General features: G+C 43.0%; 1 protein-coding gene across 1 annotated transcript; it reads left to right on the forward strand.

Annotated features, from left to right (window-relative positions):
- On the forward strand, positions 1-1,306 carry LOC6530755 (putative gustatory receptor 57a). The gene is made up of 2 exons (XM_002091609.1): positions 1-1,134; positions 1,190-1,306. Exons 1-2 carry the CDS (start codon positions 1-3, stop codon positions 1,304-1,306), a joined length of 1,251 nt encoding a protein of 416 aa, XP_002091645.1.
- The last annotated feature ends 11,886 nt before the right edge of the window (positions 1,307-13,192 follow it).

Here is a 13,192-nt window from a genome sequence, read left to right on the forward strand (position 1 = left end):
ATGGCCGTGTTGTACTTCTTCCGCGAACCTGAAACGGTTTTCGATTGTGCAGGATTCATTTGCGTGCTGCAGTTTCTCATGGGATGCAATGGGTTCGGCATACGTGGATCTAACTTCAAGATCACTTGGGCAAGCAGAATCTACTCCATGTCGGTGGTCATGGTGGCGTTACTCTGTCTCTTTGGATCCCTGAGTGTCCTTTTGGCAGCCGAAGATGTACAAGAACGTCTGGCAAAGGCCGACAATCTGGTGCTGAGCATTTCGGTGCTGGAGTTGGTAATGTCCACCGTGGTCTTTGTGGTCACTGTTATATCGCTGCAAGTATTTGCACGCCGACACTTGGGAATCTATCAAAGATTGGCTGCCTTGGATTCCAGGCTAATGGCCGACTTTGGAGCCAATCTGAACTATAGAAAAATGCTAAGGAAGAACATAGCGTTGCTGGGCATAGTGACAATTATTTACTTGATGGCCATCAACAGTGCCGCCTTCCAAGTGGCCAGCGGTCATCGAGCACTCTTTCTGCTCTTCGCCCTCAGCTATACGATAGTCACCGGAGGACCACACTTCACGGGTTATGTGCACATGACCCTGGCCGAAATGCTGGGCATCCGCTTGCGGTTGCTGCAGCAACTGCTCCAACCGGAATTCCTCAACTGGCGATTTCCGCAGCAGCACGTACAGGAGTTACATATACGCCAGGTGGTGTCCATGGTCCAGGAGCTGCACTATCTCGTCCAGGAGATCAACAGGGTGTACGCCCTCAGTCTGTGGGCAGCCATGGCCCACGACTTGGCCATCAGCACCAGTGAGTTGTACATCCTGTTTGGTCAATCCGTGGGCATTGGCCAGCAAAATGAGGAGGAGAACAGCAGTAGCTATCGAATGCTCGGCTATATGGCCCTGTGCATGATCCCACCGCTCTACAAGCTGCTGATAGCTCCATTTTATTGCGATCGAACCATTTACGAGGCACGGAAATGTCTACGCCTCGTCGAGAAGCTGGATGAATGGTTCCCACAAAAGCCGACGCTGCGTCCTTTGGTCGAGTCCCTAATGTCGTGGCGGATTCAGGCCAAGATTCAATTCACCAGTGGCCTAGATGTTGTCCTCGACCGCAAAGTTATCGGTTTGGTGGGTAGCATGCTGAATTTGGTAATCAGAAACGTAATTACTTGTATTTAAACAGTTTACATCGATTCTGGTCAATTACCTGCTTATCCTCATCTCATTCGCCATGACCCAAAAGATGGGCGAGCAAATCGAACAGCAGAAGATTGCACTGCAGGAATGGATTGGATTTTAAATTAAACCTATCTAATATATACATATATTACAGTTTATGAAGTAAAAACCGTTTTTTATAGGCCTAATACACCAAGGAAATATTTATAATAAACCAGAAAACAAAATATTTCTGTTCGCGAGCCTTAGATATCTTAAATTGTCCCAATTTATGGCCGACCCATAGGCAATATTTATCAGGGACTAAATTAATTTACTGCGAGTGGCTCGTTAACATGGAAACTCCATAAATAAGTCAGCATCACCTCCTCCAAACCCCCAGATGCAGCCATCTTGTGTCCAGTGTCCAGTGTCCAGTGTGTCCAGTGTCCTGTGTCCAGTGCCCGGAGTCCTGTGTCGACTGCACCCAGGAGAGCCGACTAATGATTATTACGTTTGTCGTTTTATTTTATTTGAATTTTATGTAAATTTCCTTGAGAGGGCGGCGTCGGCTGTTTTATCACTGCAGTCCAAGCCCAGGTGAAAGTCTCTTCGGGGCAGTTCACCCAGCTAATTGGGGGAGGCATACGGCTTTTATCGATTATGCTTCTCAATCAATTTTTGGACCAAGGCGGAAATAATTTCCAGGCTCACTGTTTCATTTGGTGAGACGCGCGCTTATACACATTGATTTCATTTCGAAAATCATAGTTGAAACACTCACTCGCCTGGGAGCGAAACTATTATGAGTATTCTCCAATGTTATTTCCTCGATTTATGGCCAGCACATTGGCGGCTGGCTGAAGGCTGAAATGGGAGACTTTGTGTATTTATGGGAAGGCTGCTTTTATGCTCGTCGTAACCATTGTCCTGGATATGGTGCGTAATTGAATAATATTTTTTCGCCCTCCATCCAGCGCATTCCTTTGCCGTATTCAAGTATTTTCGATTGGCATGACTGCGATCCTTCCCGTATAAATACATGCGCATTTATACACAAATGTTCGGCGCACCATATAATTTGCAATAATTACCAACGGCAATCCGAAACGTTTTTGCCTTTCAAGAAATGTTGGCGGAATTATTGCATGCGACTAATTGAAAATTGATTGCACCCACTTTGGACATATAATTACCAGAGTAATTTCACCAATAAAACATCGAATGCGCTGTGCCACTGAACATTTAGCATTGGAACATTTTATTGGAAATGGTATTCGTACATTTCGCAAGGAAAAACAGGCATGAAAAATATATTTAGCATTAGCATAATTAGAAAACAATATTTGGCGTGAAAGATGGGGAAAATCGTAATATGATAAAACTGCGTAAGAAATCCTATTTAAGTACCTTTATTACTTACTTACTGCATTAAAGTGACTAAAATTAGACAATACAAAAGGCTTAAAAAAATACAATTTCATTAGCCAAAGTGTGTAAAAGCCGCATGATGCAGCAACTTGTTCTGCATCGCATAGCAACTTCCCCCGGTTTTACAAGAAGCCATACAACTTCGAGGTGTGCATAATCCCACCAGCCAACTACATGCTGCAAGTTCCTTTCTGCTCCACGACAAGGATACCTCCCCTCCCCTGCCCCCTAACCCATCCATGCATATTGTTGCAGCCAAAGAATGGCAGAATGTAGAAGCCCCAGCAGAGCAGAGCTGGCAGAGCTGACAAGCTTTTGTAATGTCCGAGCCAAAAACTCATAATAACGTAACCCGCTTTACTTAACTAACTCATTTAAAAGTTTCACTAATAGCACGTCACACATGCAGCACATGGCGTGTGCTTAGCCCAATTAAAATGTGGTCAGGGCTGAAGCTTTCACAACTCGCGAGCAGCCCGCATCAGCTGGAAAAATCATAAAAAAAAAAGAGAAAGGAACCTAAAATGAGGATGGCGATAGTGCCGTGGATGTGGATGAGAATGAGGATGAATCTGAGGCTCGGGCAGCATCTGCTTCGGTTTTATGCACAAAAGTCGCAGCAACAATGCAGAAATAGTTTAGTTTTTCACCTCGGCTCCTCGGCATTCTGAATTTGTGCATTTTGGAGCTTAATTAGCAGTCGTAGTTCGCGCCGACTTTTCTTTTTTTGTATGAGCCACTCCTAGCAGTTTTCGCACCTGCATGAGTAAGACAATGGAATAAATGGCAAACGCAATGTGTTTACAGCCGAGGATCCGAGGATAATGGATAGTGTGAGCTGGCACAAATTAGGGTTAAGTTGGCTGACAAAAGGATTCATTATAATTATGCGGCCCAGCGGGCTGGCACACACTGTGTCTCTCTCTATAAAGGGAATCGGGTAACTCGAGGCGTTTTGTCAATAGCTTAGTGTGTGTTTGAACACTCTTTAATTGCCTTTGTCTGTTTGCACCCACTCCATCGAAACTGTCATGTGTCATCATTCCATCTCTATATATTACATTTATCTCTCTGTCAATCCGCATATTTATTTATTTGCATAACTTCCACTTAAAGTGTCAAGCTGAAGTTGAGATACATGAATCTTGGCCATGTTGTTTGCTCAGCATTTGACAGTCGCACAAGAGGAATGAGACAAAGTATTCGTATGCAAATTCAGTATCTTTGTTACACTTTTCGTGCAGTGGGGGAGTCAAAGAATTGAACAGATTTGCCGCCAAATATGTGCAGCGGCGAGTTAATCAAAGACCAAATAAAATATCACGCATACGACACGTTCGCCGCGAAATGTGCATAATTGATGGGTAATCAATTAAAGCGCACTCCCCACTCTCGCACTCCCGTAAAAAAAAGGCTTGTGCTACCGAGTTCTGGCCACAACTTGAGGTGAAATCACTTCGGGGCCATATTGAATTTGCCATTGGGGACACATTCAATTGGTTGTGTGTTTGCCTCTCGAATTTTGCATGCAAATCCACTCAATTAAAGCAATTCCGATGCAATTGTAACGTCTCAGGGATGTGCGGATGTGCGGATGTGCGGATGTTACGGTGTTGGGGCTTTAAATTAAAAATGCATTAAGTGTGAACTGTAGTTGCTGCATTTGCATTGTGCCAGCACCACCGCACTGGGCTTCCATTCCTAATGAGGCCAGACACAAACATTTGCCCACGTAATAAACATTTTACGAGCGTGCGAGTGTTTATTTATTCAAATGCATTTAAAATAGCATGAAATGCCATAAGGAGGCGACACTTAACGAGCCCAAGACGAGTCTTCCACTATATATGCTGTATTTATATATATATATATATATATATGTATATATGATCCCAGCGAGACGAGCACGCAATCAAAGACGGCGAGCACGAGATGGAGAACTCTCCAGGCTGAAGCATTCGCCATGTGGCAGCGTAAACACTGAAGCCTCCTCCTTTCACTCGGGGCAATGTCAAGAGCACCTGGCCCACTCACACGTGGCATGGAGATAAAGCGGCGAAGGAGCCGCACCAGGTGGGACATTTTTCCATCCATTAATGCATTTACTAGTCTCCTCCGCTGCTCGCTCATTTTTGTTTGCACAGTCCAAGCAAACGACTTTTCAAGCATCGCAGCTGCAAGGACATGCCACGAAAACAACACATACACACACATAACACACATCTAATTCAAGTGCAAAGGAACAAGCAAATTATAAACATTTTGTGCGCTGGCTGCTTGGCGAAAAAATACTGTGAAAAGGTTAGGGGTTAAGGCCACTTTTGGCCAGCCATTTTGTCAAGCAATTTAAAACCAGGCCTTTAATACTTTCTTTGGCGCAAATTACCTTCAACTTTTTACTCTAATTGCGCCACTTTGTGCCAGTTTCCTTGACATGCTGAGCACAAGTACAGATTCACTTTTCAGTTGAATAGTATTAAGTAAATTTCATTTCTTGTCTTAAGAGTATGTATATATTTTTTGGCAGTTGGCAAAATAGATTGCAGTTCCATGTTTCTAATTCATAAGGCTTTTAACTTATTTGCCGAATTTTAAACTCACCATTTTCGATTAGAGTGTGAAAAACTATACACCATTTTCGGTTAGAGTGTGAAAAACTATACATACACCCAATAAGCAATCAATAAAGCTTTGATTTAATTGATTTGTTTCAAAGCGGCGCTTTAATTTAAATACCCATATTTTGATTTGCCAATTGGTTGGCTTGCAAGCCAAACGCATATAAGCTCCACTCATGCGGACCATGGAAATCAGTTGGCTTAGTAGCGGCCAAACCAAATCAAACCCGCTTAACCCAGACCATCAACAAAGCCTTTGCCCAAAAATTCAGAGTAATTGGCCAGATGTCAGAATGCATGGTACCAAATAGTATATATATCGCACATAGGCGCGCAAATCGCGGCATTATTCGCCCAATGCACGCTAAAAATAAAATGGGATAAATTGTATTTTTATATGAGAGCTTATTGTATTCCATAGGAACCAAATCTGTTTTATAACTAAAGCACTTTAGGTATAAAATATATGCTGGAATAAATGCAGTTTAAAAAAGAAAAGCTTGCTCAATATTTAGTTGAGCAGTTTTTGTAAATTTAATTAATTAATTTTTTCTCCCAGTGTATACCCAAAGGATGCCAACTGGCGCTGCAGTTTGCCATGCGTGTTTCGCACAAAATGCGATCAGAGTCGACAAAGCGACAAGTCGGCGTGGCTAATTCGATTGCAATCCGATGAGGAGACCGCATTTTGTCGCCGCTGCAGGCTCGCAGCTTTAAAATGCCGCTGAGCTGTTTAGGGGAATCATTTTTGTTAGCGCCAAATTCAGAGCTACTCAGATGGGGAAATGATCTGAGATTAACACATCCGCCGGATGTCTGCGCCGAAATCAATCGAGAAGTCAGGTGTGGCAGGTGTGTGGGCCCACTGCAAATGGAAACAGAGCACAGTGCCAGCAGCAGAAGCGAAAATCGTTTTGTAATTTGAATTTGATTTTGGCAAACAATTTTCGAATGCGGAAATTGAAAGCGCATGCTGCGCGGTAAAACTTTCCGGCTCTTACGTAATTACGTAAGCGGGTGGCATCAGATAAAATAACATGCTGTTGCAGACAACAAAAGTGTTGTTTGTATTTACGTACAGTATACACATTCGCAACGAGCTGCAAATGCTCAAAGAAAGTTTCGCGGTTCTGCCACTTGCCAAATTGACTGACAATGCACAAGCGCATTTAGGAGCATATTCACCCGACCCGACACAAAGTTCGCATAATGGCTTAGACGCCATCCTTTGGGAGCTCGCGCACTCGCCTCCATTTAATTGAAGTGAAATAACATTTTGTGTCAACGTCTACCGAGTAGTTCTCAACGTGGTAGTAGTTGCAACTAGCCCCACCTCACCTTCCCACCCTTTGGCGGCAATCCTAAACTTTTGCTGCAACATCTGGCGTACGTTGCGTATGCGCAACATTGAGCACACTGAAAGCGTAAATGTGTGTTGTTCCGCGCAAATCTGTTGCAGAGCCAAGCCAACATGCAATTTGCCACACGTCTGGCCAAGTCCTCCAAAGGGACTCCAAGTGGATGCCACTGCTGGTGCGGGTGCGTGTGGTTTAAGTCGTCTTTAATTGAATCCCAGCCAAGATGACGCCAGTTGGACCCAATGTGTGTGCGGAAGGAGTTCAACTAATGAAATCTAGATGGTAGATAACTTGTTGTATTCAGGGCAATTGAGCTTTGCTTAAAAACATTACGGAATCACTGTCAACACCATTGACTCCAACTTTTGTTGAGGATTGTGGTCTGATTTCGGATTCGATTCAATTGACATTTTCAATGGGAACCACAAATGCATTTAATCAATGTTAATAACATGAATGTTTATTGAACTTAATAGTATCTTTCATTGGTTTTCTTGTAACGCCGCACTTGATTTAGTATATGAGTTTTGCGTTTTTTTGACTACAGACTAGTTCAGCCATTAAATGTGGGTCGCAAGTGGGTCACAGCTGTCCTTGAGCCATTTTACGCGCAGGATTTACATCTTTCGAACCCACACTTCAAGGACCTCCGCACCACCAACCAGATGCCGACACATTTGGTCAAGCTTTGCATGTGACTTATGCTTCTGGCGCCTTTCATTTTAATTCGTTTAAGCTGGAGATGCGTGCCGCACCCGGAGGAAATGTGGAAAAAGGATGCCGCACTCGCCTCACAGTGCCACATGTCCGAGCAGCTCTGCTCCATTAAGCTAAGTGCCGTGTGAGAATGAAGAAGGATCCTGTGCTCGCTGCAGGATATGCAATGCATTTGTCATTGCGGAATGCGTTTTAGCAAATGTTGGCCACGCTTTCAAAATTACATAGCACAAATACCAGGAGACGGAGATGGAGATGGAACTGCTGCCCGGACATTGCTTTGAAGGAGCCACCAACTCCTCACCGAAACTGCTGATGGTGCTACAGTTTTTCCAACTGCACATGAAAAATACACGATCAATGCCACTTCCAATTAATATTAAATTAAGGGAAATTCACTTTATTTATTTATTTAAATAAAATGATGTTAGAATTTAATGAAACAGCTTTTGTAATTATTTTAATTATTAAATAATATAAGGCATGATTTTTGTAATAAAATGTTCTGAGTGTAATGTTGCTGGTGGCGATGTTGCTTTGCTGGTGCTGCTGCTGCTGCTGATGTTGCCTCAGCCTTTGTATGTTGCTGTGGCGGCAGCTGAAATTAATATTTGCACTCAAAATGCAATTTTCCAGGCATTTCCTCTCCTTTTCGGAGGTCCTGCCGCAATGAGTTGCCTGTTGTCACTTGTTAGAGCTGATGTTGCCTCACGTACATGCCGGTGGTTTTTTATTTTTTACTTTTTTGCCTTTGTGCCTCCTGCAAATCCCGCCCAGAAACTCCGGATGCCTGGCACCCGTTCATTTTGCATTTTCCGTTTAGCAGCGTTGGCAATGCAGCGTCGCGTAAATGAATTTGCCATTTCTCATGGCTCCTCATGGCTGCGATGGCGATGGGTCCCGGAGCTGGCCAGAGATTCCAGGCTCAGACGCGTGACATGACCATTTGTCAAAGCCAGGCTCGGGCCGGGCATCACAGGTGCAGACGCCCACATTAATAGTTAATTAAGCAGGTGTTGGTGCTGCTGCTGCAACATGCCGGCATCTGCAACAATAATTGCATTATTCATGGCCTGTCGCATGTGCGGCTGCCATTTCGAGCAACTCAATTTCATAATAAGTGGGTCTGTAATGGCGTAAACAACAGGCAGCATGGCAACAACAGCCGCCAAGTTCAAGAACTCAATTAGCCCACGAACAAAAACACACACAATACGAGTTGGAGGCATGGTGAATGCTGAATGGTGGAGGAGAATGAAGTCAAGGAGCCACAAGGCAGCTGGGGGATTCCCTGCGAGAATCCTGCGCCACTGTCATCGTTAATCTTACATGCAAATTCATATTAAAACTATGCCCTTGCCCCATCTTCCACTGCCGCCACATCGTCTTCGCGCAACTGGCGCAGCTGAAAAAAGTTGCTAATTTTGTATGCCAACTGTAAGGGTGCTTTGAGCCCCTCTCGACCCCTTTTGCACCGCGCCTCTTTGGCTCAGCCACTGCATTGCGCATTGCTCCTTCTTGCAATAACATTTTGTTTATTTCAACTTTTCTGCTGATGACATTACGATTGCGGATTTTTCTACGGTACTCGTACTTCTATATCTGCATATATCCGTATCTGGATCTGTATATATATTACTATGAGATGAGCTCGAAATGATAGCGTTCGATGAGTTCAATTAGCCATAAATGGACTACTTAAGCAAAAAGGGCTCTGTGAATGCATTTCCCAAATTAAAAACTTGAAAATTCATATCAGGGATTTCTCTGCGGGATTTTCTCATTGTAGACTGATTACCTATTATTTCTTCCCGTTATATAAATATGTTCTTTAACGCTTAGGTAAAGCGGAAATAGAGCTAAAAGCAAGATGGTGGCTAAAATTACAAGGGTCAAAAAAACTTTTTAGCCAGTGAAATAGAAGGTAGCGAAATTGGGTAAAAGATAAAGTTATAGTTTAACGGGTATCTGATAGTCGAAGCTCCCAGCCCGGACATTCCTCCTCATTTCATGCTGCATTTTTGCAATGTCAATGCAGTAAGTAGGATTTCACATAGCGTCAGAGGAAGTTTGTCTCGCCGGCAGCCACGAAAACAAACAAACAAGTAAACAAGTATGAAAAATGCTAATGAGCCTCCACGTAATTAAAATCACACACCCATATTTGCGTACAAATGCACCTACGTACATACTTGTATGTTACAAACAGGTGTGCAAATGCGGCATCCTCGCCGTCGTAGATGTAGTTTCAACTAATTACAATTTTATTAACTAGAAAACGAACTGACTACTGTCAATCCCCGAAAGCGCATACCCGCTCATTCAGGAAACGACTCGATTGCCAGGCAAATAGTTGGCCAAATGTTGGCCATTCTGAAAACATGTCGCTGCCAATCTGCATAGCAAATGTGGAACTCAAAGCCCGTTTTCAAGGCCAAAGCCAGGCAATCAAATACGTATGCATTTCGCCAAATATCGAAAAGTTGCCTAGGCATAACTTGACACTAATCCCCAGGCAGAGAAAACAATGAGCAGAGTGCGCTACATTTTGTTGGGGACTTTGGAAATGCCTGAAATTCTGATATTAAAAAGTTGGTTAATAATTTTATATTGAAAATCTACACCCTAAATATCACTGGTTTTGAGATAAGAGTATAGCTAATATAGTAATAGTAATTTAGTCATGGAAAGATTAATGATATGAAACTGATAAACCGTAATATTGTAGCGCATCCTGGCACAGATTTGGTTGCCAAGCCACAAACACACTCGTCCTTTGCCTTTTCCATGGTGTAACCAATTTTATAGAGTGTGTTAAAGTAAAAAATTATACAAAAATAATATGGAAAAACAGCAGGACAGCAATGCAAAAATAAAAAGGAAGGAAAGGGAGACGATGGCAGCCGCCGCAAAGGCAACAAATTCGAATGAAAAACTTTCTAATGAGTCGGCATTACAATTTCAAATTTGTTGCGCAAATTATTATAAAAGTTTGTGTGTGAGCAGAACAACATACTGAAAGTTATATATACGAGCCTGAGGTTGGCATACAAATGCCACAATAATAATTTGCAAACTCCGCCCACTCCGCCTCCAAAAAAGGGAGGAGCTATGAAATCCAGGAGTCAATTGCATGAGGAGTAGCCTAGTTTCGTTGTTGTTTTCGGTTTGACTGCTGACTTTTTGCTGAAGAACTCGTTACAGTTCCCGTCGCCCAGGTTGACATTTAATTATTTTATTATTTAATTATAATTGCAGGAATATCTGTACGGATCGTAGCCAGCGGCAGGTAAATGTTTATCACACTTTTATGGATTTTAAATTCACTTTTGTTGGCCTCTTTTGCTGCACAATTGTTTTAGTGGCATGCGAATAAAGTAAGAAGTACATATACTCGTACATATATAAATGAGGGCAATACGGGTCAGACTGGCCAAAAACACAATTCGCACCTAATTTAGTTTATTATTTCATGATTTCATTTATTTTTTTGCCTGCGGTCGGCCGAAAATTGTCGGCCAAAGTGGATTAGAGTCGGTTTTGGGCCGTAAAAGAAATTTCAACTTTTTCGCTCTGCTTTTTTTTTACGATGCGTACAAAAAATTGTTGCATGTCGAATGACAGTTGGTGGGGGAGTTGAGGGGTTTCCGGGGTTTTGGGGGGTTTGCGGGGCTGCGGAGTGTTGTTTTGAATATTTAAATCATTTTATTTGCCACGCCACTTAGCAAGCAGCTTTCAACGTCCATGGCAGCGAAAACCAGTTGCAATTCTTTCTGCTTTCGGCTGGAAATCAATTATTTAGGCAAAATGTCAGCCAAATCTGTGCTCTGTTGTTTTGTGTTCCCTGTTTGTGTCACGTTATGAATTTAGATTAAACAATTTTGCCGTCACATTGGTTGTGCGATCGTACCAATGGGGATAGAAATCAGTGCAAAGGTTTTCAAACTCCAATTACTCACATTTGGCGTTTCAAACTTTAAATATACCCATCGGTGGTAAAGCGAATATAAACGTTTTCTTTAGTTGTATAAACAATTTCGCCAGAATATGGCATGTTAAATATTTTTTTTACACGCTTAACTTTAGTTGAGTTAAAAAATGTTTAATCAAAATGTTTCAAATGCTCGTTATATAAAACCACAATGAAATTGTAGGTTTAAAGCCTTTAATTGGATGGGTAACCGGAGTTAAAACGTAATTAGAGAATTTACTTGCCTGATTTATGGTTTAATTAGATTTTAGATAACCAAGAATATAAAAATTCCATTACAAAATGCGCAATGTAAATTGAAACTTATATTGCTTGAATGAAGAAGATGAATTAAATATAAAAGAACTTATATGCATCTAGTAAGATATAAAAATTTAATGTCAGTTTGTGCAAAGCAAACCCATCAATGAATAATTATAGTGAACGATTTGAGCTCCATTTCGCCCAAGAACCTAATCGATTTTCGATGTGTTCGAGCAGGAAAGCAAATGCTCCATGGCTGTATTCCATGGGAGCTGGCAAATTTCGAGCTATTTTAGACAATTATGCTCTGATTACACACGTTTTAGCTGCCATCGGACACCATTGCGAATCCGGATCCGGAACAATTGTCCGCTGCTGGAGGAAGGGGGAGCAGCAGGAGCAGGAGTTGGAGGTCCTGCACCTTTGTTAATTGCTGTTGCAGGCGTCTTTAGGCCAATGAGCTGGCGGAAGCTCAAATGGCACTTGCCGTGCATTTAACATTAGTTCGTTAGCTCCGGCAAATGGCAAATGGTCAACAGCAAAAAGCCCTCGGCAGCTAGGATCCAAAGAGCGGCGACCTCTTGGCCAGAAGTCAGCACTGCCAGCAAAAATGTCAACTTGAGGCCAAGCAAGGACTCAGACAAAGGCTTTATACACAAACACACACAAATATATAAATATATATATATACATGAATGCATGTATATATAGTCTGGAATGGGGATAAATGCATGGCAGGTGGGATGTGCGGCCAAAGGGTGAAGTATAACAAAAGAGCTGAAAATTAAAAAGAGACAAGCAATTAAAATGGCTTACAACCGGGCGAACAAGAGGTTTTGGCTTGTCGGCTGGGGTGAAGAGGAGGGGTGACGGGCGCGTCGGGGAGCGGTAACAGCTGTAACTGTAATTGTTGCTGCTGCTGCTGCTGCGGCATAATTGCCGACAGGATGCAACGCACGCGACCACTTCCGCCTGGCAGGCGCTTCATCCTCGCTGGCCCTTCCGGCCCTCGTCCTTTAACCCACGAAGCACCAACTAGGATCAAGTCAAGTAATTTATGTTAGACGTCAAACTAATTATATTTTTAGTTCACAAGACACATTAATGTTTCAAACATAATGATTTCAAACATGTTGTCCAAATTCATTTAGTTTCAAAGTACTATGTTAGTGCACTATTAATGTGATAACACTTGTAAGTAAAATGAAACCCTGTTAATAAACCACTATTGCCACTATTGGGTTAAACAAACCTTATCCAGAAGGCAGCAAAGAGACAACTCATAGGGCTGGCACATTGTGCGCCCAAAATAAATGGCGAGTCGAGTGCAGCAGAAATTAATAGCAGTGCAAACAAGAAAATCCCCAACTGCGCCACCTTCTCCAGCTCAGACGGGGCTCATCCGAAGCTCACCCGCTGCCTGGATGGCCGAAAGCAGGAGTCATGCCGTCACCTCCACTTCCTCCTGCCCATCCCCGTGGCTGTCTCTGCTGATGCGTAAGTTGTCAGCTGCTGAATGGCCAACTTCCCCTTCACCTACCCCCTCCTGTTGCAGCCTGCTCCTGCTCCTGCTCCTACAGACATCTGCGGCTGAATCTGGCTGTGGCAGGGCCTTCACCACTGACCAGGACTTTGCATAATGCGCATACGCCCCGTAAGCCCGTAGGCGG

Source organism: Drosophila yakuba, chromosome 2R (assembly GCF_016746365.2).
Source record: "Drosophila yakuba strain Tai18E2 chromosome 2R, Prin_Dyak_Tai18E2_2.1, whole genome shotgun sequence".
Lineage (NCBI taxonomy): Eukaryota > Metazoa > Arthropoda > Insecta > Diptera > Drosophilidae > Drosophila > Drosophila yakuba.